The sequence below is a fragment of the Dicentrarchus labrax genome, unplaced genomic scaffold, assembly GCF_905237075.1.
Source record: "Dicentrarchus labrax unplaced genomic scaffold, dlabrax2021, whole genome shotgun sequence".
In the NCBI taxonomy this organism is placed as follows: Eukaryota; Metazoa; Chordata; class Actinopteri; family Moronidae; genus Dicentrarchus; species Dicentrarchus labrax.
In genome coordinates, this window is record NW_026136707.1 from 22,554,578 (window position 1) to 22,580,388 (window position 25,811).

At 42.5% G+C, this 25,811-nt stretch overlaps 1 protein-coding gene across 28 annotated transcripts in view; it reads left to right on the top strand.

Annotated features, from left to right (window-relative positions):
* Positions 1–25,811, top strand: part of rims2a (regulating synaptic membrane exocytosis 2a) — a 141,961-nt gene that overhangs the window by 42,116 nt on the left and 74,034 nt on the right. For 2 of the 28 annotated variants that reach the window (XM_051406266.1, XM_051406265.1), the window contains exon 1: positions 2,572–3,293. The exons of 21 other annotated variants lie outside the window; for them this stretch is intronic. In XM_051406266.1, coding sequence (XP_051262226.1) covers positions 3,172–3,293 — 122 coding nt within the window. In that variant the 5' untranslated portion in view covers positions 2,572–3,171. Of the gene's footprint in view, positions 1–2,569; positions 3,294–25,811 lie in introns of those variants that run through there. 5 more of the 28 variants (XM_051406264.1, XM_051406267.1, XM_051406277.1 and 2 more) reach the window with 4 other exon arrangements.

Here is a 25,811-nt window from a genome sequence, read left to right on the forward strand (position 1 = left end):
CATCATGTTTCTATACTCTGAATACACACTGAGGCGTAGTACAATGAAAAGCAGAGCATCATCTGTAACTGCAAATTGTAATCAAAGCTACACCTATAAACCTTTAAGGGCAATGCAGGATAACAGTATTTTGTGTCTCAGTGCAACTGGAGTACATTATCCATCTTCTCCTCAAATGGCTGGCTGCTTTAAGGTGGTTATAATGGATGATCAGACTGACTATAGATCAGACTATAGATCAGACTGCTCCAAGCATTCAGTCATCCAGTCACATTCTGTTCCAGTCCAGGCCCCCACCACTGTATATTAATTGATTGCATGGCTAGAGAGGTGGAGATGCTACTGGGGAGCGATTCTCGCTTTGGCATTGCCTACATTCGCAGTGACACAACAGGAAACTGGCTGTCTGAAAATTCAACGGATAATGCTGATGATGGATAGCAGAGAGTCCATAAATAGAACTCCCACCGCATAAGCACCAAAACCCACTTTCATTAATCTTAAAGAATGTTTAAATTAACTTCTGGATCTGTTCTGCTGAAGAAAGGAGGGGAAAAAGCTGACAGTCTATTTATAAGGAGAAATAACTTGGGAAGGCTTCTAATTTATCTTGGTCTCAGAGGTGTCATTTGAATGAACACAGAGATACGCTGGGACAGCTGCAGTATTTGGTGAGGCTGATGAAACAACAATGATTACATTGGGATTGGAACTTACTCACAGGTGGAATTTCTTCAGATTCTGCATTTTTAACACATTCAGCCACAGCAGCAGAGCCATTCAGCCTGCCAGAAATGTTAGAAGAGGAAAAGGAACATGTTCCTGACTGGTCCTTTAATATCCAGCCCAACCCAGTCCAGTGTAGAGTAGCCTTAAACAGTTCAGTTCATCATTGCTTATTCTGACCTAGTCTGTCTCAGTTCAGCCTTATGTACCCAAACAAGCCCTACCTTATGCATATATTTCATCAGCCAGTAATACTACACTGCCTTAGATAAGTAATTTGACCAAATAATTCACATTGACATGGAGTTTAGTTTTTGTGATCTGATCATGCTGTGACACCCAAAGCTTTGCAAGATAGTCCAGTATGAAAGAAGCACAGTCAGACAGTGAGAAAGATTTAAGACAAATCTTCTGTTTATTTTGGAAATGAGACCTAAAGTGAACATACCTGAAATATCTATTATAATTGTCCTTTGCATTGTAAAACTCCATGAGTGTGCACCTACAGCAAGTGCACTGGGTCAGTTGGAATGATATCTCGAAAATCTTGAAAAAAAACCCAAACATTTTTTTGTTTTTACTGTTAAATAAGTGGTTCTGATAATGAGATTAGTGTGAACTTATTTGAAATGTTTTGCCTTATAGTGGTCCTGTACACATATGTCACAGCAGCAAAAACACAGGAGTGAATAATAAAATTAAGGATGGCTGAATTCCATTTTGCTGCTTCAGTTGTCAAAGGGCTGGCTCACTGTTACACTGGTTTGCTGGGATACTTAAATGGAACAGAGCTGTCTTTAGCAACACTTGTTCTTGTCTTACTATGATACGTCTGCCTAAAAGAGGCCTATTTATTTTGTAAGTAAAATGTTATTGTAGCCTATATGATGGCAAAAGGTCTTATTTTGATATTTTCATAGTCTTTTTCTTTTACTGTAAAATATCCAGACTGTTCAAATTGATGCTGTGTGTCATGTACGAGTTTTTATCTTTGCTTTAACATTTTGCTCTACCAAGGCCTAATTTAGAATTTGGTAAGGATGCAGTCCACCCTGGTAGGGAGCATTGATTATAAGAGGCTGGATAACAACTGATGACGTTTTGACAAAAGAATTGCAGAGACATAGATCTGTGAGCCATTATCATCACAATGATAACATTACCTGTCGTCCTTCTATACAATACAAGCAGTTGTGTTACATCCTCTTGATACAAGGCTATTACTGGATAACTACTTACTTGTAAGTAACTACTCAACTACTTCTAATAGTAATACTAATTCTTGTACTTTATCTCTTTGAAGATCTAAAACACACACACACACACACACACACACACACACACACACACACACACACGCAGGTCATCTCCCTGCTCAGGAAGTGGTCCTTTATACTTGCATATAGCAGAGCTCATTTATAGAAAACCTTCAGAAAGGTTTAGAATAGCTCCATGTTCACTTTTTATTGTCCTGTTAATGCTTTTTTGTATCTGCAGCTTTAAGGAACCCCTTGATCCTCACTTGTTTTTTGTTTTTTTTCAGCTAATTTTTGGGATCTACAGTTACAAACAGAACCAGTGACTGAATAAAATGAAAAAACATTGAATGAATAAATAAGTAACCCCTCGGGAAAACCCCCCTTTTATGTGTGCCCTTTCCTCACACTCTCGCTTTCAGAGGTATTATGACTGTCCTCTGTTATTATTGATGATGAGCTGATGCTCTGAAGCCAGATATAGAATACAAGAAAAAAAAGAAGATCTGACGACAGCATCGCCTCTCTCGCCCTGTATTCTATCGTGGTCTATCTGCTGCTGTGCGCGTCCCAAAGAGTGCATGAGAGTGGATGGAGAGATATGGCAAAGAGTGCGCACGACTGCATATCAACCCCATAGTGTGCGTGTGTGTGCTTTTTTGTGTGTGTGCGTGTGTGTGTGCTCTTCATAGGCGACGGGAAATATGAGTTGAATGTGAGGCAGCAGCTGATGCGCCGGTAAGGGATGCTGCTGCTGCTGCTGCTGCTGCTGCTGCTGGCTGCCGTGTAGGATGCTTCTCCGCTCCTTCTCTCCTCCGGGCGCCCCTTCGCCTCTTCCTGCTCACCGAGAAGAGATTTTTGCTACAGCGAGAAGAAGAAAAGGCTCGTTACCGGCACCGGCACTACCTCGTTTTTCTCTCTTCAAGTCCAAAGCATAATGACCGAAGGATCCCGCCCGGAATGCGTCTCATTTAAGGACACTTTTTACCAGGAACGGCAGGAGAAATATGGAACTTGATCGGCGTCTTTTCTGCGTTTAATGCGCCCCGGGAGATAATAACACCAAAATACTGAGGAGGTATATGTGTGGAAGGGGGCGTCCGGAGAGAGCGCAGGCTTTGGGATGTATTGTTGGTGAAAGGAAAAAGGGTGATCATTTACTGAGGATAAAAGAAAACGGAGGGGGAAAATGCAGTTTGAGACATTGCGTCAGTTCTGTAGCTCGGTTTTATCACATTTCAACGGGGCTTTCTCGGCGCCTCAGAACATCTTGCAGACGGAGCTGTTCGAGCAGGCGTTGAGCAACATCGGGTGAGTGATTCCTTTGTAAAGAAATGCCCTGATTTATGAGGAAGGGCTTCCCCGTTGGTATGTCAAACGAGTATTGGGGGGTGGGGGGTGGTTGTTGCGTTTATCGATCGACAGTCAGCCTGCGTAATAACAACCTACAGTATAGTACTGTTGCTGCTGCAGATATTTCCTGGCTGGATGATGGGGCCGATCAGTATTGCTGCCGCGGTGTGCTCTGCGCGCGTGCACGCGCGCACTTGTTTCCCGTTTGGGGGAGAGAAGATGAACCTCTCAGGTAGACTGTGACCATGCCAAGGTGTGACTATGTTGCGCGCGTAGCCGTATATGTATGTATGCGCGTGCGCGTATGCCCCAGCGCACCGCTGCTGCAGCATGTGTGCTATACTGCTTCTGCCGCTGCTTCTGCTGTGCCTAAGAGCAGAACATGAGGGGGTGAGGAGGGTAAATGTATGCTTGAGTCCAGAACTGAGAACGAGTGGACACAGCACCCCCAACACACACACACACACACCCCCTACACACCCACATCTCCCTACACACTCAAACACAGGCCATAATATTTGGGGGAAAGTACCAGAGCAGGAATTAGTTACTTAATAAAAAAGTGTCTGATAGTATCTTAATTAATAAATCTTTATACCAAGACTTAGCAATAATTTTCATTATCAGAAGCATTTTTCTATGCTTTTAGCTGTGTTACTGCAACAGATATTTACACAAATGTACCATTACTAGTATTATTAGTACCAAACAAGTATTTTTATATCTGCTGGAAAATAAGTGCTTGTGTGGTGTGCCGTGAGAGAAAGAGAGAGAGAGAGAGAGAGAGAGAAGTTGGATCTCACTTAGATGCATTGGAGCATATTATGATTAGTCTGCTAAATGCTCCGTTCCCCCACGGAGAGGCCCCTGTTCATCTGGCCAGGCATGGCTGTTACACACATTATGCAGACTGCAGAAGGGTTTCAAACTTGCAAACAGACTCACGTTCCTGCAGCTGCAGGCCCGAGAGAACACGCAGGCCTCTTTCATTTCTCGCCATAGGCGCAGGCCCCCGTATCTCCACACCATGCACTGTCTCCGGGGACTGCAAGTCTTTCCCTCTTGTCCCCCACCCTACCGTCAGAAATAATTTACAGCATTGCTGGGCTCTCTGCCACCTCACATTACATGGCCAGAACACTCAGCCACTGAAAGGGCTGAACAGGGGGCTCTGTGCCTGGAAACTGTGATCCAGCAATCATCACATCTGACTGATTAAATTGAACTTATTTTCCATCACTACCCGTTTTTTTTCCTTCTCAGCAAATTTCTCCAGTAGAAACAATGTTTGAAGGACTACGCCTATATGCTAAAATATCTTATTGTTATGTAGTTTGGCTAATTAGTACAACTAACTGGTTGAGAGTGCATATTCCTTTTTTAATACTGTTCCAGGATCTTAAGGCCAGTGTCAGCCTGTATGTCCACTCAATTCTGGGTCTATAAGTGGTACCATATAGCTCACTGGTACAAAACAACATCAACACAACTCTCTGCAAGCCAGAAATGTGTGCTGTTATCAGTGGCTAGCCAGCTTGGCCATCCATTCGATCAGGGCTGTTTGTGTGTGAGTCTGTCTGTCTCTCTCTCTCTCTCTCTCTCTGTCTCTTTCTTGCCCAGGCCAGGCCTGCTAATGGGCTGTATGCTTTTAGATCCAGCCTCCATGTATTATGCATGTGTGCGTCAGCAGAGGTCCTAATGGGGTGTGGGGATCTGTTCTTAGAAGGCCTGAATGGTTTTGAATTGAGTGGTCACTACATTTAAACTGCAACCATACTGCCCCCCCACATACATACACACATACACACCTTCCACTTATCCCCCCCTTCCGCTACGGCAGCTCTTTGTGCTTGTTTCCCTGAAATGCCTGAGACCAAAGTGTGTCTGTTATCATGCTGGTGTATAAAGCAATAGAAGGGACGTTATTGAGTTTGTGGCACACATCATACAGTCTTTTCCCAGATGAGCCTTTTGCAAAGTGTGTGATAAGCAGGATATGAATAGCTGCATTTGATTTTCTGCATAGATGCAATATATTGAAAGCAACACTGTTTTTCAAATCCAGCATATTAAATAAAACCCATATTGCTGCTGTTTAATGATTCCAAACTGGCTGCTCAATCTTGGGTGTGATTTCAGTGAGTCATCCTCATACTCACAGCTGTTTACTTCATCCCAAAGTCTCATATATTGTCCTCCTGCAGTGACAGCATATCTGCAGCTGTGCACTTTGAGAGCTTAAATGTGCAGTGCAACGTATACAGTCACAGATCGCAGAAAACCAACTTGTTTCCTCCACTGTCAGTTCTACACTGGAAGTTCCTCTGAAGTGGAACCCCCCCCCCGGCTTTCTGCGCCTCCCACACCTATACCCATCGCCACACTTGTCCCCTCCAACGACGGGGTTGCCATGGTGATAAGGTGTAATGTTTGATCAATAGAATTTATGGTATATCCTCCCTGTCCCCGATGATAGCCGGACCTGATTCAACGGAGGAGGGCATGGAACAAGGGATATTATTTCTGACTAAATTACACAAGGTGTAAGAAAAAGAGGATGGAGCAGGTCACTTCTGATTTGCTATATTGTAGATTTTCATCTCAAATCCTACTCTGATCTGTCTGGTGGATGCTTAAATGTCTTCTATGCAATTTTTGTCAGCCTTGACATGTTAATACATTTCAGGACTACTGTGTTTATGGCAGTCTTCAACATGATAACATGCTTCATACACTTGCTGACAGTTATTGTGCTTTTAAAAAAAAGCATACATTATTTATTAACCCAAATATACTGAAAATGATTAATGCAATTAAGGTTTTTTTAGAGGTTTTACATAATTTGTCACAAAGACGACCCCACTTCCTCACATCCTCTACAGACTGCACAGAGATTTGAGTACTTACACAGTACGGAAATGTTACATGAAACTGCTGTGAAGCCAGTTCAGTGTTGGAACCTGAATCCAATTCTTTAAACCAAATGTGTTGCTTTTTAGCATTGCATCTGTAGCAGCTATTTCGTCTGTACCTGCCCTACATTGAGCTAGTTAAATAATGTGTGTAAGTGCAGTGGGCATCCTTTCATGATTTGCTAACAGAGCACTGTTACATAACAGACATGAAGATTTTGAATTTGGGCAATCAAACTAACCAGTTTACCTAACCAGCTACTGTGATGATTTAAGCTAACCTACTAGAACATTGTGTGTTTAGGGTTAGGGTTAGGATTTTTTCTTCATTCTTGGGGGAGGTACTAACTTCACCTACAGCTACAACTGATGCTGCACTCATTACTAGACATCTCAGGTCTTGACAGGATGTGAACATGTCTGGACATTTGTTTCGATATTCTTCTGTTTGGGGTCATGTCTCTTTGGTATGTAAATCCCAGACCAAGTCATACTCTGGAGCAGATAGAAGAAACAAATAAACAGAGGGACCTGAGTAAAAAAGGGATAAACAAACATAACCAGACAAACAAGTGTATAACATACAAAGAACCTAGCCAGACATAAAAAAAAGTGCATGCAGCATCAGACATCTTTTCACTTCCACTGTTTTGTGTTCCATTGCACTACGCCATAAAATGAATTTCAAAATGACACATTGACATGATTATTCTATATCTAAAGGCTTTGAGTAGCCTCATTAAACACACACATCCAGTGTGCATGCAGCATACACAGCAGACACTTTCAACTCTGATTTCTAGCCTCTCTCAACCTGTATTGTATTGATAACACACATTGTGGATGTGAGGTGAGAGGAGCTCAGTGGAGAGACAAAGCATGGAAAGAAAACAGAGAGAGAGGGAGACAGAAAGTAGAAAAAGGAGGCAGGAATACCCAGGCATCAGTCACCATGGTGACAGAGCTGTAGACGAGGCAGACGTTGCAGGCTGCAGCTTGTGGGACTCTGAACCCCTGGAGCCCCAGATTCATGTTGATGTGACAGAACTGGGGGAAAGGAGAGAGGAAAGGGGTAGGAAGAAGAAGGGAGGGGAGGAGTTGGAGACAGACTGCAGACCTAGAAACAACGAGAGACAAGGACATGGATCCCCAGCAGTCCCTCCCTTGGCTCTTCACAGTCCTGGACACTTGTGTTGAGTTGGGGGTGTATCCACCTTGATATATCATTGGCCACATTGTATTATATATAACATTAACCTATCCCCTGTTTTTACCCTTCTTTATCCAGGGTAACTCGACTGAGTGTATTGTATATATAATTTTTTTAGTTTGTTGCAATGCCCTGCTTTACATTCCCGCAGTTACACATTAACACCTTGCAGATGGCAAATCAAGCTGATTGAGCTCCTCCACTGGGGCAACTGGGAGTTACATGCCTTGCTGAAGGCAAGGCCTACCCACATTTTCCCAGCCAGCCTCTAGGCTAACACCACCTCTTTTTTTCCATCTCTGTGAGTACTATAAAGTGGTGTCTTGAGGGTTTAGGTGTGGGAGTCAGACTGAGACTCTAACTGTATTCTGAGTAGTTCTTATCCACCCCCAGCCCTTCCCAACATCCCGTAACACCTCGCCCACGCTCAGCCCACCCTCAGCCCCATGGTGTTGTACCCGGGTGTTGGCGGCACTCAGCAGCTGTAATTAAGCCAGCCCTTTATTGGTTTTGTCCTCGCCAAGGGAGATGTGTGCAGGAAGAAGGGAGGCCCTGTTTTATTGCCCGGTCGTCTAAGAGAGGGGTTATTATGATTGCACGCTGGAGAGAGAAAGAAAAGAAGTAGAGAGAGAGAGGGAGAGAGAGAGAGAGAGAGAGAGAGGTGGAATGAGGGGATGAATAGTGCGAGAGAGGCAGCAGTAGAGTCTGAATCGATATGCTCGAGTCCTCTCTGCTCTCACCAAATCATATCTCAGCATCAGACAGAGAGCGAGAGAGGAAGAAAGACAGAGAGAGAGAGAGAGAGAGAGAGAGAGAGAGAGAGAACTGGTAGCTAGTGATGGCCTGTGTAGCCAGATAAGCATCAGGCTAATGTCCCCAGCCCCAGGCCTGCTGCCACTGCTGTTGATGCTGCTGCCCAGAGAGGGAGGTGAAATTGCCTTTGCCGAGGTTTGGTTACAGGTTGCCACGGCATGGCCAGAGGTACATGTGATGTCACCCAGTGAGCTGTACATTGCCCATAGGTTCCACTGGCCAGCCGCTTCTCTGCAGTGAAACAGGATGAGGAAGGTATAGAAAGGGTCACGGAGCAACAAAAGAAAGATGAAGTACTTTTTCAACAGGAACGCCGGCCTGTGCAGAGCGCTGACATCTGGGCTCTTTTCATGCTCATGGAGCGAGACTGATTCCCTCAAAGGCTGAATAGGCACGTGTGCACATGCATTTGTGTGTGTGACCCTCAACCTTAACATGTCATTAATGGCTGAGTTACAGTAGGCGTAGTGTGCTCCCAGTAAAACTACATTTCAGTTCAGCATTAGAGGCCACTTCCAACTCTGCCCCAGGTCCTTAACTTCTTCCTCTCTCTCTCTCTCTCTACTCACTGATGGACTAAAGAGAAGGCTGCTGAGTGGCATAAATGTGAGACTCAGCTCTTCTCTGTGTGTGTGTCCTTGTGTTTCTTTGTGAGAGTGCATGTGGCGGCACTTGTATGTTCATGTGTTTGAAGCCCAGTCCCTAGGAGGTCTTTTTTTTCTCTTAAAAAGCCTCTTTTCTTCCCCTTCCAAACAGATGTCTGATGTCATCTTGTTTTTAAATAGCCAAGAGAGGCAAGGAAAACTGCATACACAGCAATGATAGTGCTTTGCTTTCAACCATATGCCTTGATGTGCGATGCTATTTGTCAATGTCAGTAACCATTTAACAGTTTGTAGAGGGGTTAAATTTGACTGCCTTTGCTGTAGTAGCTCACCGTCAGTGTAGGATCTTAGTGGTACTGTATATACGTACATTATTCCACAAATCTCCTCTGGCCTTGATGGTCAGTGAAGTTGCTAATTGAAGGCTAACACTCTCTCCTCCTAATGGTACTCCACAGCATCATCATTCTTGTTTTACATTTGATTTATTGATTAAAGAGGCTCATAAGGTCAGACCTTTGGAAGGTCAAGAGGTAGACTTTCCTAGGTAAATCTCTGTTATTAAGTGCAGTGAATCCACATAACACAACTGAACAAACACTTCAAACTTTACTGTCACAAAGTCAGTTTACATTTACACTAATTTTGAGTCAAATAAAATCTACCATTAGCTAGCTGTTAGACTATTTTATGGTGTACATGTATTATGCTCTAGGAAACTTAATTTACAATGCACAATTGACCTTGCATAATATCTGCATGCATTGTTTCATGAATGGGTAAAAGACTGCTTTACACATAATCCTGTTGCTGTGCCCCAAGTTCAAATCTATTTCATGTTCCAATTTATTCAATTACCAAAAATACACTTGAAGAAGCTGCGTGATAAAGAAATAATGAAAAAAGCTTAATCTAAACATCTGCGTCTATCGAGCCCATTGCTATCATCAGCCGTCTCATTCCCAGCCCGTGCTCAAATCCTCTTTTGCAACACTGATGGTATTTCACAAGCTCACTGAGAATAATTATTTCCATATTTTGCAAACATTGCACCGTGTGTGCGGCTCCCCCGTCTCCCCGCACGTGTACAATTAGCTCAGTTCATTTGTGTTGCAAATGAGCCGGCCCTGGCGGTGCTTGGCGGCCTCCCTGAGCTTCTCCTGCCACGCAGCGGAGAGGAGAACCCAGTCGAGGAGTGATCAAAAGCCTCCTTCTCTGGCAGGCAGATGCTGAGTAAACACAGAGAAGAAGAAGCTCCAGTAACTGTCTCCTCCCGCCTCTGCTTCTTGCCTTCATTATTTTTGGAGTCTGCTGGCTGGCATTAATGAAACCCCATGTAATATTCATTTAATTCCCAGTGTTTACTAGTTCATTAGGTTTTAGGATAGTAGTTGATCTGATCTCCAGGGGTGGGTAGGAAGAGGAAAGAAGCTGACTTTGAAGATTTTTCCTTTTTCACGAGGCCGGGCTTCCTTCCATTTATTTATATGTCTCTCTTGATCCTGTAAGAGGACCATTCACAGCGCTCTCCTTGCTTACTCAGTTGTATAGCATTCGTCTTCCCTCAGCTGCTACCACACTTCGGCTCTCATTTGTACAACTATAACTAAAGTTTAAAGGCTGTTTTTGGATTTTGGTGCAGCGGTACATCAAAATTTAAACCAAGGACCCAGTTACTATCTGTATGACACATAGAATTTAAAGTCGCTCTTTTGTACATACAGACAAGTAATGCTACTTCCTATGATGTATGGTAATCTAGGAATCGAAGGGCAAAAAGGTGATTTGGGTGATAAAAAACAAGGTTCCTTACATCTCCTCACATGAAGTTGCCGCAGATTAAACGTTTTCTCAGACCAGGCCCATTCAGGCCAGTTGAGCTCCCTGGCTCAGGGCATGTGTTACAGACGCTGTCCTATGCAATTACAATTAACCCACACAGCCCTTTGGTCTGGGGCTCGCTCTGCAAAGGTCTGACCGTGGGTTCATCGATTGAGACGTTGGCCTGTCAATGCCATTGAGCGCAGGAGAAAAGGTCTTTCTGCTGAGCACACAGGGACACAGCGAGTGGCTTTTTCATCAGAGGAAGAGGAAAAGCGAAACTTTGTAACAAAGCTCGCATTTTTTGAAGTATGGTAAAAAATATCCAATTGGTAGTGTTGGTAGTGCTAAAGTCAATTTATTTATTTTCTAAGTTCCCTTACATTGCTTTAATGCATTCTTCTCTATTTGGCAGTTGTTGAACTCCTACTTTCTGCATCAGTCCTGCATTATTAGTATGATTTGGTTTTCCAAACCAGTTTTTTAGGGGGATGAAGCAACAACGTAGCGCTAATGGCATAAGAATTAAAATGTTCATTAAAAAATAGAAAGATATCGTTTGTGACATCTCATTATGTGCTAAAACTTGTGTAAAGTAATTGGAGTCTCTTTTAATCTTTCAGACAAGTATCCTCCATATCTATTTCCTTGTTGGCATTCCCAAACTCTTCAACCCTTGTACTTAGCAGAGCCACACAATGTTTCTTTGATCTTGATATATGAGTGTATGTGTGTGTGTGTGCATAGTGACATCTCTCAGACAAGGAAAGTGTTTCAGAAAAGAGCTCTGGAGTTACCGTCTTCCCATTATGCACAGCTTCCTGTCTGCCTTCAGGCAAGCCTTCAAGCAGCCGATCTGTTTGAATTCAACATAAGAAAGACTTGAGGAGAAAGGCACTGAAACTGGAATGGGGAAGATGGGTGGAACAGCAGTTTATTAATTTGAAAAATGCACTGAAATGAATAGCATTTTCAGAAAGTTACTGATGGGGAAATATTTCGACATGTTTTGCTAACTAGTCCCAGAACAGGATCAAGAAAATGAGATCATCTAATGTGGTTGCTGCAGTGGAACCCATTTCACACGTCTCCCATTATTCTGCTTTTCTGCACTTTCTCAAATGTTGTATGCCTTATTTGGCACACTGTAGGACAAAACCTGCATGGCTGTGTGTCTCAGATGCTGTCTAAGACAAACTTTTTGTACATTTTGTTGCTGTTGGCTTTAATTCTGTCTTCTATCACTCAATTAAAGAGAGAGCAAAATTTGAATCTTTCCAAATGAGACCATTAAGGAACGATTGTTCAGCACTAATCCACTTTGCATACAGTGGGACTTCAACAGTGGTTACATTTGCATGCCTGATAAAGATAAAGCATGAGAAAAATTTTCAAAGTTGGCTCTGTGATGTGATGCCTGCTGCGTGCTGCTGTCGGTTACCTTGCAGTCAGTGCATATCGGAGTTTGTTAAGCTGGGTAATCAGTGAGCGATACTGTAAGTAGGATACATCTTGATTGAATTATGCCCAGGGCCCAGCCACAGAGATGCATTGGGGTAACTTGGCTGCAGTGGCTTCCCTTCCCTATGGATGTAATTGGAGAGTGCTTATGCCTCCTTTCCCTGGCAATCTCTGTGCTTCTCATTTACAGTAGGCCACTGTTTGTGACAAGCACGATCCACGCATATGACCAGTTTGTAGCAAAGGAAGGGCTTTTGCTTTTCTCTTCATTGTGTAATTGCAGTACTTAAAATTCAGTGTTTCCTCTGCCACAGACTATGAACACTCTTGTTAAATACGTTGGTCCAGGACGAAATATCAGGGTAACCATTGGATGAACTCCCATTATATAGAGTAAAAATGTCCAGGGTCCAGCCTGAGGTTGTTGTTTGTGTGACTTTACCAGTAATGTCATGGCAAGTCGTAACATTCACTTGTGACAAAAGTACCTCAACATCTAGTAATTGTTCCAGCCATACATTGATATTATTTCTAATATTAGCATGCTAACATGAAATTAGTGATAACGTTAGCATCCTAGTGTGGCATTGTAGAGCTGAGTCTGACACATTTAGTCTTAGATGTCTGAGATATCCTGTTCTAAGCCACTGCACAGAGGATAGACCCTTTTTATTTTGGTAACATTGTGGTCTTCTTTTGATGACACGTATCTCCATTAAAGTCAGGCTGCTGACTTTTATTGTGTATTTAAATATGACTATATAGTTTCAATTTTGGCATAGTTTCCTTTTCTAAAAAGATAAATGCTGTGAGCGGGAGCAGGATTAGGTTGAATTTAAGAAGGTGAAGTGAGTCCGGAGGTTTTGTGCAGAAATATTAGATCGGCATTGGTAACACTAGATGATAGGTTCTTTTTCTCCCTCCGTTTGTTCTCAAGGGGCAGAACAATGTGGGGACAATGGAGGCCCAACCTTGAACCCAACATGAAGAGTTATTTAGCCTGGACCCCATCACCATTTGTCAGCAATGATTGGACAATAACCAAAGACACATTGCTTACCTGTGAACAGACCTCACACTCTTTCTTCCAACAGACTGGATCTTACTTCCTGCAGCTTGTCTGTCCCCCATGCACACACCCCTCTGCCCTGCTCGGTGTTGTCGTATATTTGGTACAGGGAGGGCTTGGCTGTCTGCCGCGTCGTGCCGTGCTGCTGCAGTCTTATCTGTTGACAATAATAGACTCAGAGGAGTTGGGAGGAAAAAAAAGTGTATGTGGGGAGCGGGGTGGAGCGATCGACGTGACGGGTCCAGACCGGACCGCTGATGGTTTCCCAAGAGGGTCTTGAGTCCGTCCAGCCCCACAGATGTTATTTTAGGCAGCAAGGATTATTAAAGCATCCTCTGACTCACCCCTTAGCTTTTTTCATTACCTCCTCACTTTCTGTGTAGCCAGCCAGACAGCCACGCAGCATCACTGCCTTTGATTTCAAATGCAGCTTGCTCACTGGAATGAAAAACGCATACTTAGCAGAACCAAGAAGAAATTCATGTGTGGAGAGAGAGTGCATGTGTGTGTATGTGGAGAGTGCATGTGTGTGTGTGTTCAATTACTTGTATGTCAGAGGGAGAAGAAGATGGGCAGACGGTGGTTCTTAAGACTTTTTTCTCCAGTGCAGAAATTCAGCTCGGTGTCTGGTTACAATAGAATTTGCTGGGTTATGAATAGCTCGACAAATCTCAATATGTTCTCTACACAGAGCGCCTTTTGAAAATGAACAATGACTGACAAGCACTAAGCAGTCAACATGCTACAGCACAGCAGCAGGCAAGAAGGTATTCCTTCATGTTAAGCTAAAATAGTCTTTGTAAGGCGTGGGGGATGGCAGTGTGAAACTGTGAATAGTTGCACGCCATTGTTTACTCATTTTATGACACCTTAATTTTACCTGTGTGTATCATTGTGCGGTGGCATGATGCATAAGTGCTACTTTGGAGTCAAGCATAATAATAACACTTAATTTAACACGTAACCCCCTGATATCCAATGATGTTTTTGCTGACCTCCAGTAGTTTAACTAACTGCAGTGATGTAGCAGTGTACTCCAGGGTGTCAGTACATTGTGACATCACTGATGGGTTAATTTAGCATTACTTTTTATTATTTGCTGTGTTTTTCCCTACTGTGACATTTATTCAGAGTAAGTCAAAAGCCAGATACTGTTTCCCGCATGCTGCACAGGGTGTTATGTGGTTTCTATAGAAGGGATGACGAGGATGACACTGTCTTTAATGTGGTGATGTAGCAGTAACAACTGGTCATGGATGCCTGCCAATCCCGGGTATCTTCTCATAGGTTTAAATGCTTGGTAAAAAAACTTTAATTACCCACCAGTGCTGAGGTGTTGATTACTTACAGGCCCTCCAGAGAACACCGCTACCCCGCCCTGCAACACTTCTCTGTATTATACAATTATATAAACTCAAGCTGAAGCCAATAATCATAATTACAGACAGAACTCCAACTTTGCTCCAGCTCCAAATTTGCCCTAGTGAACTGCCTGGCTGTTTGTCTGCTCCACAGAGGTGTTTCCTCTATTAAATTCCATCTGTCATGTGCTTTTTTTGTGTTCTTTGCAGTATGATAAAAAAAAAATGTACACATGCTCTGCTTCTCTAACCTTTCTCTGTAGGGAGGGGAGAAGCAAGCGGCTGCGTAACAGTCCTGACTTGTAGCTAATCTTAATGGCATATTCTGTTGGGGCTTGGCCTACATAGAGTGTTAGCGGTGGCTCTTCTTAAAAAGGAGACCTAACAGGCGGTGCAGTGCGGAAGATGTATTAACCATACAGAGTATAAACATGAACACAGAAGGCACTGGTCGGTCTGCTCTTAGACAGGAGGATCGAGTCTGTGTTCTCGGAGCCAATTAGTGAATACACTCACAGATCTGCAGACACTGTCAGCTGAACTGATAGATGCAGGGCGGCACAACTTTGTGACCACTTGCTTCACACAAAACTTTCCACAGAGCAGGGAGACTAAGTGAGGGAGTGGCTGCCATCTGTTATTGTGAATGAAACTGTGCTGCATCAGGCATCAGGCTGTGTGCATGTGTGTACTGCTTATTAACTATTTATTTATTTATTGATATTAGAAACAGAAAAACAATGTAATTTATCAGTGCTTATTTTAATTTGAATAACATAGTTATGGAGGACCAGTGTGTAGGATTTAGTAGCATCTAGTATCTGGTATATCTCTCATTCCAAGCACGGAGGAGAAACTACAGTGGTCACAAAACTCGTGAAAAAAGGGAAAGTCCCTATCTAGGGCCACTGTTTGGTTTTCCCATTCTGGAAATGGCAGCCTCTGTGGAAGATAAAAACAGCTGATTCTAAGTGAACAAAAACACAACAGTTCTTATTTTCAGGTGATTATACACTAATGAGAACATACTTATGGATATTATATACCATTTTTGCCAATAGATCCCCCTTAATGTTACACATTGGACCATAAACCTTGTCTTAGCAAGTGTCTTGTATTCGGATAAAATCCAGATGTGATTTAATACACTTTCTTTTACACACGCCTCAATGTTAGCCAGATAATAAATCTGAGTACAATCCATTTTGGTTTCCCTGGCTATTTGCAAATCAGCTCGGACCCACTGCAGTCCATAGAGCGGTGGTAATGTCAAAAAAGTTAGAGGAAGAATAAATTGTAACTAAACCGCTAAAGCAATTGTAAGTGTGTATTAGGGCTGCTCGATTATGGAAAAAATCATAATCACGATTATTTGGGTCAAAATTGAAATCACGATTATTCAAATGATTATTTTTTTAGACTTTAAACATGCTGCATTTATTGGACATTTGTCAAAAACACTTTGCAAGGAAGTCCTCAGTTACACTTTCCTTTCCCCATAAACATTTGTAAGTCTCCTATTTACATTGACAGTCATAGTGCACTCTTGCAATCTCTACAAAAAGTTAAATAAAATAACACACAAAAGATAAGCCATAGAAAAACAATTTGAGTTCTCAAATTTTAGTGCACTGCCACAACATTTGAAATTACCCAGTGTTTCCTCTATGTTTTCTGCCACCACGGTATCAGAAATGGGGCAGATGCACAATATAGTCCCGGTTGCCCTTTTAAATGATCCTGCCGACATAATGCACCCCCGCTGGCTGCCGCTCACATTGCAGTTTAACAACAAGTAGAACTATTCAGAGGTTATTGGGGCTTTCCAGTTTAACTCCACATACCGTTGTGTTGATGTAGCTTATTGTCAAAACGTTTGCTTTCTTCCAAGTCGACTATTAAACTAACAGCTCCACCAAAAACGTCACCGCGGTGGGTCCGTTTTAATTGGACAACGTTCAACTTGTCAGTTCTCAGCTCAACGTCCTGATATGAAACATCTGGAAACATTAAAACGGTAAATATATTTGTTTGTGTCGCAGCGAAGTGTCACTTCTGTTTCATACGAAAAATGTTTGCCGGCGTGACGGGAAGGGATGGGGGGACTGCTAAGAAATCCTAGAGAAAACACTAATTACCTGTTACTGTTACGCGTTACCTCTTCCAATGAAAACAACATGACTGACTCAGGTGCAGTGCATGCTGTGGGGGAGGGACGGAAATACGCAGACTGTGGCTGTGTACACAGCGTTTTTCTATACAACGTTGCACAACAGAAAATGAAAAGAAAATCGTTTCCCCCCGATTTTATTAGTTTTGAGATCGTTTGGCCCCCAAATCGTAATCATGATCAAATTTCAATTAATTGAGCAGCCTTAGTGTGTATGCACTGTATCTGGGATGCTGCAGAATACAACAGTTAAGCTAGCTTTAACTATCTATAGACTAACACAAACCCATGACTCTCATGGTCTCATGCTCGTCTTTGTGGGCTGCCATCCATGCTGCTCCCTCCCCCCTACAGATCACTGTTCTTTCACCCACACAAATCAGTTAGTGTTTCACTGATCTGGAATCAGATACATGTGTCACTGGAACCACTTCTTCCTTTTGCATTCATGAGACATCTTGGAGAGACAGATGCTTTTACACATTCTCAACATCTAACTGGGGTGCATCTTAAACCACTGCCTTGTTTCAATTCAGGCCTTTCTGTCCTATTATGCTTCTTGGTTGCATTCACTTTTTTAATTTTCAGATCTGTCCCAAGATGCATGAAGTGGCGAAGGCTGTGTACATACTGGAAGCTTTAGTGCTCAATTCTGATTTATTACTCGGATCTGAGTTTTTATCACATTATTTTTTCACTGTGGCCCATATCATTCCAGGTCATGGCCTTAAAGTGACCTGCATGATGAATGTCAATCTAGACTGACATAAAAGTCACATAAATTCTGATATGAACACAGGTCACATTGCAAAACAATCTGAAAATCAGACCTGTATCTGATAAAAGTGGCCCAAATCAGAATCGAAAAAGATCTGGAGATACAAGCAAAAAAAGAAATATCAAATTTAAGCCACTTGGGCCCGCAGTGTTAATGCACTGCCACATTATTTTAGACATTGATATAATTACAAAAGCACAAGAAAATATGACTCTACAAGGCTGGTAGCTTATAGCTCTTAGCTCTTACATAGTGCCTGTTACATAGTTACATAGGATTAGATTGAGTGGGAAAGTTGTTGTAACTTTACTGCCATGTGAACAGTAGTTCCTCATTCAGTCTTTAAGTACCTGCTCTCCGACAATTTACTCATCCATCCTTTCTCTTTCTGCCCTGTTCTATTTACATCATTGACATGCTTATTGAAGCAGTAGAAGCAGATGTACCTGAACACTGCAACATCAAGTGTGAGCTCTTAAGTAGATCTGATTTCCAGGAGTGAAAATACAGAACAAGATCTTCGCAGGACAGTGTGTACTTGAGGAGTGAAGTGGGAGCACCACTTAACAGCATCATGGGATACTTTATTCCAGCACAGAACAAGAACTGTCTTGACTTTTCCCACTTTCTGAAATGCATAGATATAAACTGATTTTAGCTTGACTGGGCACAGTGATGCCAGGAAGGGGAAGGGAAAATGTTTTGCTGCAGTATATGACATGTATTAGAAATGCAGGTGTAATTAAAACAAAGGTTCAGCAGTACATATTGTTTTAACAAACATTCAAACTTTAGTTATGCCATTCAGTCCTTCTAAGGCTCGCCATGTCATCACTGACAGTCGTTGAAGTTGTCTTCTTGTCCCTCAGAGTGGCAGTCAGATGCACACTCCACTCAAAGCTACTTAGAGTCCTGTACCCTGGCCCCATCCCTGACTCTGTGCTGATAAAACACCCCCAAAGGTCTTTTATCATTTCCCCTCCCTCCAACCTCCATCCTGGGAAACGCTGTGTCAACAACCCATCGCCCACCTGCCCTCCCTGATTCCACGCTCCCGTCAGTCAGCTGTCACCACCGCCATCACTAACACAACATACCCTTGCAGTGTATCATCAGTCCAATTCAGAGACCGTCTCATGGGAGGGCTGAGGTGAGGAGGGAGGAACAAAGTAGGGAAAGCGATTGGAAAAACATGGTGACAGATGTGAAGAGAGGTGAGGCAGAAGAGTGAAGAGAAAGACTTTAACAACATCCAGATACAGTCACTCATAATACAGCCACCCACACACCCACACAGACACACATACGTAGACTTACCAAACCAGGTCACTGAAAACCAGCTACGTCATCATGGTGCAGAAGCAGGAAAAAAGTCTTTGATCCGTTTTGTAATGCACAGAAATTATGGGGTAGTGAAATCTCTCTCTCTATCTCCCTCTCTCCCTCCTCTGTATTTGATTTGATGCCTGAAAATCCAGCCTGTAGATAAAAAAATAAAATACATAAACCATGTATTTTGTTCAGTTTAAGGATCATAAGGCCTTAGGCTGAACGAGATTAGGTGAGACCTGCTCTGCCTGCGATTGGTGATAGATGTCAGCCAGTAATCAACCAAGGAATGTAATCCTTTCCTAGGCAGAGGACTGAGCGGCCATCGGGTTGGACGGGGTCGCTGCTCGACCTCCAGCCAATCGTAGCGATCACATGATGATGGTATTAAACCCGAAAGTCAGCTCACTTTCAGGCCCCCAGAAGCCTTTGCATCAGGGTCATAAACTGTGCCATGTATGCACATCCAGCACTGTGGGCGCAGCAGACAGTCAGAAACAAAGCAGGTCATGCTCATGCTACAATATCATTTGGATAGTAGTAATTGCAGCTAAACTGTCGGATTGCTGCAGGATTTTAACTCGGTTTGATTGTACTAGGTAACAAGGGGATTGGATGTGTTTCTTTTACTCCAAGGGGCGTCCCACATACACAGCGGCCGCCTCAGTAAGTCTTGGAAAGGAGAGTGACGCTGCATCTGTAAATGGACCGTTAAGACGTTTTTCCTCCTCTCGTGTCTTCTTCTCTGATTGCTCTCGGTTGAGACCCACACATTCAGCTTGTTTTTCTTCTACTCTTGCTTTCTTTCTGGTTATCTCATTTCAATAGAGACCATTCCAGGATGTATTGTTGTCATTAGTGGGCCAGATTCCCTCTAAGCAGAGAGATCTGCAACACAGCGCCACTCATTTGTTCTCATTTGACTTCTCTCCATTATCCGCAAAGTAGAGGTGGCACAATCCCCACGGGGGCAGCGTTGCATTTTCACCTTGATTGCTTTTGGCTTTCTTATTTAACATGTTTCTTCAGCAACAGCGGAGGCAGAGCAGACAGAGCTGGTGTCACACACTCAGTGCTACAAGACTACATTTACTGCTGCTGTGTGAAGATCATCCATAGCCTTCTGGAAATAAAAAAAGGAATTTTTTTGTGCTGGAGGAGAGAGGATTGGAAAAACAACAAGTGCCTGGTCGTAGGCTGTGAGCCAGCCCCGGTACTTGGTAGTTTGGATTGGACTGAGCTGCTTTTGTGAACAGTTTGTACGCAGAAGGCCATGTGTTTGCGTGGAGCAGCCAGGCAGAGATTTGAACTGAGCTACATCCCAGGATCTAACGCTTACTCTCAGTAAGGCTGCTTACATCTTATAATTTAGACTGCAGTTTATAATTAATTGTATTAATCAGTTTGGATATAGAATGTGTAATAATGCAGTGTGTTTAAAATTTTTTGAATGGACTTACAATTAAAGTTAATATGAGCATGTGAACATTTAGATTGTATAATAGTGTGTCATATACATTGTGTTTCCTGTAGATAATTGTAATTGGCAGTTGTTGTATCTATATTTCTGTAAGTCATTATAACCTTATGAAGGTACAGTAGGTTATGCATTTGTGCAGTAGAATCAGTCCCCTTTTTCCTGTAACATCTACAGTTAATTCTGAACAACAGTAGTTTTTTGCCTCAGGGATAATTGTCATAGCAGTATTAGAGAGCAGCAGATTCATCATAGCATCTTAGTGTTTATGGAATCACAAAAAGCTAGTATCTATGAAATGCTGAACGAGGGTATTGTGGTGAGAGAATAAGTCTGTGTCAGTGTGTACATGTGTCGAGGTGCTTACACACGCATCTGAGAGCATGAAACCGGCAACATCTGTGAAGGGTTCATCACTCATTGTCTTTCAATTATCGATCTCTGTGCTTGTGGCACGGCTTTGATTTTAAATGGAATATCACAACATAACCTCTGGGCAAATATTTGTGGGGACAAAAGTCCTCATAGTCTTATTCACTAACTTTAGAATTCTTCACTAAAAAGCCACATTTTCTTTCTCTCTTTAAATGCTATCTTTATCATTACAGTAGCTGTGAGAGGAGGAGTAGAGGAAAGAAAGGCAGACAGAATGAGATAGAGAGGCAAATCATGTAATCACAATCCCATTTTTTGCTTCCACAATAATTTATGCTTGGTTATGATGCTTTGCATTTAGAGTGTCTGCTGTGGTGCATTAAATATGTAAACAGTTTGACCAATCACAGACATGTGTCTGCTCTGCTCACAGGTCCCAAATAAAGGGCAATAGAGCACTTGTGCTCCACAAGCAAACTGCAACTGTACTAAAACTGCCTTTGGTCTACAGTATGCGGTGCTATTGTTATACTGTTATTATTTTTATATTTGTGTTCAAGTGCATCAAATTAGTTTTTTAACCAAAGATATGATAATCATTTTAGCCAGCCACCCGCTCGTATGCCATAAAGATCATGGACTGTGTTTGTGTGAAAGACAAGGTTGCAGGCTGAAGTGTTCTCACTATACAGTCAATTGATCACTAGCCTGTGCTGCAGATGATCTGTGTAAATGTAGGCATGATAACCCTCCCTTTTTCTAATCATAAACCTCACATTAAATGTTAATGATTTGCGACCACGGCAGCTTCCTGCTTGATCTCAGGCTTTTCATCATACAGCTGAGGCAGTGTCACACACACATAAACACTCACAGACTGAGAGAATGACACAGTTAGACAACCTAGTCCATTTGCAGCATGGGAACTGGGCTCTAGCTGTGGATGTTTCTGATCAGATCCTGTCAGTAGGTCAGAGCAGGAACACATCTAATGATGCAGACCGGGACACCACTCAAAGACCCACTCCTCATTACACTATTTTGCGTCGGGGAGTTTCACCGATTGTTTTTTGTGTCCTGTTGCGGAAAATAACAGCATATAAAGGTTTTATCACGGTGAGCATGTCGGGTCACTTCTAATCTTTTAGGGTCACACTTTTTAATCTTTCGGGGGCATAGTGTAATCCCATGATTTTTGTGAGCCATGGATTTGATACATTATGCTGCTTTTGATAAGGAGAGTGTACTTTAAAAAGATGATTATAATATTGGAATTACCTTTAGATCACTGGAGGTGTTTAAGGCTGTGCTGAAAGCAAAAGCAGGAGCCATGTTTGCACTGCATCTTAGGGACGCCTGTGGTTTTTATGGTTTACAATTCAAGACGGTTTGCTCCTTTGCACCACAAAGATGCTTTCTGCCCTTCTTTTCATTATACTTTTTCATACACAGATATCAGAAATTACAGCAATTGGACCCAAAAGTATGTCCATCCTATCTGTCATAGGTGCATGAATCTTTTTATTCCCCGTAAAAGTCCTTCATGTAGTGAGACCACTGTCAGCCTCACTGAATTCAATCTTACCGTCATCACCGCCCTTGTCATCAGCTGAACAGGGCCTCATACTTCACACACTGTCACAGCAGAGGATTTCTATAGATAGCTCAGAATAGGACAACAGCATTAACGAGGGCTGCTGTTATTCCCATAGCACAGAACGGCTCTTGCCTGTATTCCCACACTGTACCGTGCAGACAATGAACATTCCTCTCTATTGTTGGCCTGTTAGGATGATCCACTGCTGGTTGATTTACTGCACACCGCACTGCCTTCTGCTGCAGCTCAGTGCCATGTCCATGGTGACATCACACACGTATCTTGCCATATAAAGGGATGTGATGGAGGGAGTACGTCACTGTGCAATTCGTGACTCGATCATTGCAGCAGGCAGGCTTCTGCGCAGAATTACAAGCATCACGATCCCATGGTGTCCCATCCTGCCACTTTATGCATGAGCCTGACAAGCGTGTCTGAATGCACCATGCACACCAGCTGCACGTTTAGCTATAGGACACAGTTAACTCTCATCTTCCCTTTTTTTGTGCTTCTTCTAATTCACATTGTTCCCTTTTCACATTTTGTCTCTCCCCTCTCTGTCTCTGTCTGTGTCACTGAGGATGGAATGCAAATCTAAGATCAGCAGAGTGTGTCATGGCAGAGCTGTTGAGGGCTCAGAGGTATCTGCAGAGAGGCTATTACAGTAACAGTGGCAGCTGGAGCAATGGGGGAATAATGCACAGTGCAAAATTTAGTGCTGCACCTCCTCTCTGTTGTACATAGGGAAGGTTTAGGGCCAACAGTGTTGATGCAGATGCTGATGGAGCAGAGTGTCGTTGTTAGCTTGCTAGCTGCTATAGACATTTCTCTGTTTGGACAGGAAGGACATACAAGGCTAAACGGGAGCAGGGAAATGTGATACTTGTGTCAAGATGAGTTAGAGCTCGTCAAAGGGCAGTTTGTTAATGTTTGTTGTAGTTGCTGTGCGCATGTTCTGGGTGCATGTGTGTGTTCAGGGTGTAAGATTTCAAGACAACATCCCAAAGGGGACATTAGCCTGAAGCCCTGAGGACATGCTGAGAGCCAAAGTGAAGCATTTCTTTGGCAGCAGCCAGTGCAGCACACATAAAACACACACACAGCTACAAACGCAGAGGCATGCATATGTGAACACGTGCACCCACACACGTAACACCGACCCTCTATCATCATGAAGTCACTATAAAGAGATGTTTCTCATGCTCATCACACACTCGCCCATCCCCCACTCTACATTTGCTCCCATCCAAGTCACGCCGCCTGTCCCCTACTCCAGCATATAATTTCTGCTGCCGCTTCACTTTGGATTTGTGAATGAAGCGCTGCTCAGTTAGTGTCCGGGAGCAAATCATGAATAATGCAGCAACCCTCATGCATTCCTCCAGCCGTATCTGAATCACTAGTGAGGCTGTGTTTGGATGCTAAGGTGATTGGAGGCATTTGTTTTGATGTGAAGCAGGAAGGAGAGGTCACTTGTGTGAGCTAGCAGCATCACAGAGACTTCCTCTAGGTCTTTGTTGTAAATAAGAATGTGTTCATTAAAGTGCACATCCATTAAACTTGTTTTTGTTGTCTGCTTGTTTCCACTACAATGCTGTTTTGCACGCCATTTGCAAGAAATCAGTCATCAGCCCACCACTTTGTGGCTAATAATGTCCAGCTTTCTGTTGATGAAGTAATGTAGTAGGTGATGGCATTTTCTTTTTTGAAAAACATTCCTTATACCAGGTATTTACAAAGGCTAATCTAAAAAGAAACTTTTATTAATGCTATTGAGTGAATCAGTATTATTTTTGTTTGAAAAGCTGCATTAAAAGCTAAAGGGGAGAAAGTAAACTCCAAAACAAAGTTACAGTAGCAGTCATCACTTCTTGCCTACTGTTAACTACACAATACATGCTGCAGAAACAGGTCACACTGGCATCCTGATAGGCAGACTGATAATGTATAGTGCCTAGAGCTACATTAACATATTCATTCTCAGTGTTAGTAGTGCTAGCAGGGAATCCTTTGATTCAGTTATGATATTCTCTCTCTTTAATATGTCTAATAGTTTTAATATGAAACATATATGTGTGAGTATAATATTTAAAGACGATTTAGTTGTTTGAATGAGTGGATTTTTTCTGGCCATTTCGGGGCAGCAAAATAAGCTATAAACACAACACTGACATATTATCCTCTTGTTGTTGTTATGGTGAACAGGTTAGTAAACAGTTGTTTAGTTATCCAGCACACATGGAGCAACATTAGCATTTACTTGGAGTCATGTTTTCAGTCCAGTGTTCACTCTCCTTTTAGCTCTCTTTTGCTCTCCACCAACTTCTGAGGGAAAAATCTGTCTCTTTAGCTGCTAGATGCTCCGTTATGTTTATTAGCTGGTCTCTAACTTAGTTTGGTAGTTGGTAAGTAAAGGGGGTTTTCAGAGCGTTTTTGCGCTGCAGGGCTAAAGGGAACTGCGCAGTTAAGAGATAATTCTCATCACAACATGCAATCCCTTTCACATATACATTTCATTTGATCAGTAGGTAAAATACAGCTTCAGGTACAGCTTTAAAAAAAGTTTAAGTAGTCAGTCTCAAGCTGAGATTCAACAAACCATTCAATCTGTAGCATGTGTATCTGTTTGCTGTATGGTATATTTGGGGATATTTCTGTAACTGGACCATGCAACTATGTTATTATGTCATCTCTGCTATCAAGTAAATCTTGCCTTTATATACCAGTGTTGCTGGAATGCACATTTTGTACCACACTATTGCTCAACTTCTGCCCCTCTGTAACAGCCCATATTTTAGCTGTACAGTAGTTCATGAACTATACATAGCACTCATACATCATTCTGTCTTTCCTTAAGGCTGGCACTTCACTTTAGTGAGATTATTCAGTGTTTAACATAGAAATTCAACACAGAGAACACAAAAAGCATCTTTTCCACGTGCCTCACCACAGCGCTGATATCTATTGTACTGTACATTCATTATACTCAGACTAACCCAATGGTCTGTGATCCAGTAGGCAGAGACCAAACCTCCTCTGTGGTTCAGTGAATCAGCCAATCATCATGTGAGGAGTCCTTACCTTGGCCACTGAGCAAGGCTGGCAGCAGTGATTTATGAAGCCCTTTGAAATTTATGGAAAGTTGTCACGTACAAAATTAAAGGGATGCTTCACAGAGCTTTTTCCTCACCAAAATGTCATTATTTTGGAGGAAAAGTGGGAGAAATGTAGGAGAAAAGTGGCTTATGAATAATTGATTCTCAACAAAAGAATAAATGCCTTAATGCACAGTTAGCCTCATCCAGCCTTTTCATCTACTTCCTGGCTGGTTTCCTTTTTGAAAGTCGGACAATGATAAAATGATTGATAGCTGATTTTAGAAATATGGGGCTCCTGACTGTAACCATACCATACCAAAATATCCATCTTAGCAAGTTATTATCACGTGATTTACAACATAACTTTTTACATTAATTTTACTACTTGTAACAAAGAGGA